Raw genomic sequence first — 1,453 nt, 5'->3', positions numbered from 1 at the left:
ATGTCAAAATGCTAATTGCACCAATAAAAAAAACAGTGTACATCTGCAATGGGCAGGCAAAAGAGTTTGGCAGATGATGGGTGAAAAAGACTTTAGTGTGCTATTCTCTACACTGAGCTCTCTAGTAATCATTTCAAAAGCTACAATTCATTCCAATAGAGATGTGAAGAGAGGCAGAAAGGTACCTCAAACAGATGTCATTCAATAGACCTAAGTCTTACTTCCTGATGTCTATGGGATACTCTTTCTGAGAGTGAGGGCTTTATGGATGGTCCTGCTGAGGGCATTCTTTACTTCCTTATTTCTCAGGCTGTAGATGATAGGATTCAACATGGGAGTCACAACAGTGTAAGACAATGATAGAAGCTTCTTGCTCTCAGGAGAATTATTAGACTTAGGCCGGAAGTAAGTGAGGCTTGAGGATACATAGAAAAGGGAGACAACAAGGAGGTGGGAGGAGCATGTAGAGAAAGCTTTGTGCTTCCCTTTAGCTGATGGAATCCTGAGGATGGCAGCAGCAATGCGAGTGTAGGAACATAAGATCAGCAAGCAGGGTGTCATGACGACCAGAACAGTTCCAACAATGGCGTAGATCTCAAACAGTGCTGTGTCTGCACAGACCAGCCTCAGCACTGGTGGGCTGTCACAGAAGTGGTTCACCTTGTTGGTGCCACAGAATGGAAAGCTAAAGAGCCACATTGTCTGCACAGTAGCTACAGGAAAGCCAGGAAACCAGGAAGCAACAGCCAGTTTGATACGTGTTCTTTGGTTCATGATGACTGGGTAGTGCAAGGGACTGCAGATGGCCACGTAGCGGTCATAGGCCATGGTTGCCAGCAGGAAGCATTCAGCCACCCCAAAGAAGAAGAAGAAATACATCTGAGTGGCACATCCAAGGAAGGAGATGGTTGTGTCTCGTGCAAGCAGGGTCCCCAGCATTTTGGGCACAATGACTAAGTTGAAGCCAATCTCTAAGAAGGACAAGTTTCTGAGGAAGAAGTACATGGGACTGTGCAGTATGGGGTCAGCCAGTGTAACCAAAATGATGAGGCTGTTTCCTGTCAGAGTGACCAGGTAGATGATTAGAAATGCCAGGAAGAGTAATGACTGTATTTCAGTAGGTAGGGAGGAGAAGCTCACTAGGATAAACTCACTTACTCCTGTCCAGTTTGCTGCAGCCATAGGTATAGGCGAAAATCCCCAGCTAGGTCATGGAGAGCTTTTTGACCAGAGGAGTTAGATTCTGGATTTGTTTTTGAGGTTCTCTCCTAGTGTCAGGGAAAGAAGGATGATCAGAATCTTGGTTGAAAGAGGAAAGACCTTGTGCTTTATAAAAATAAAAACACAACAAAGAATGCCAGAGCCTAAGCTCTGAGATGGGAAACAGCTCATTTTTCTCTACTATTATTTTTTTTATGTTCCGTTTTTCACTTAGTTACTGTATTTTCTCAAA

The 1,453-nt window shown here is 44.2% G+C and overlaps 1 protein-coding gene across 1 annotated transcript; it reads right to left on the bottom strand.

Moving 5' to 3' along the window:
• Window positions 1-231: 231 nt before the first annotated feature.
• Window positions 232-1,182, bottom strand: LOC100963132 (olfactory receptor 10A5). The gene has a single exon (XM_003781054.2). The coding sequence runs from the start codon at window positions 1,180-1,182 to the stop codon at window positions 232-234; it is 951 nt and encodes a 316-aa protein (XP_003781102.1).
• Window positions 1,183-1,453: the final 271 nt, after the last annotated feature.

This window comes from Otolemur garnettii, unplaced genomic scaffold (genome assembly GCF_000181295.1).
Source record: "Otolemur garnettii isolate 467f Iridium unplaced genomic scaffold, OtoGar3 scaffold00001, whole genome shotgun sequence".
Classification (NCBI taxonomy): Eukaryota; Metazoa; Chordata; class Mammalia; order Primates; family Galagidae; genus Otolemur; species Otolemur garnettii.
This window is presented reverse-complemented; position numbering and strand designations above follow the sequence as displayed.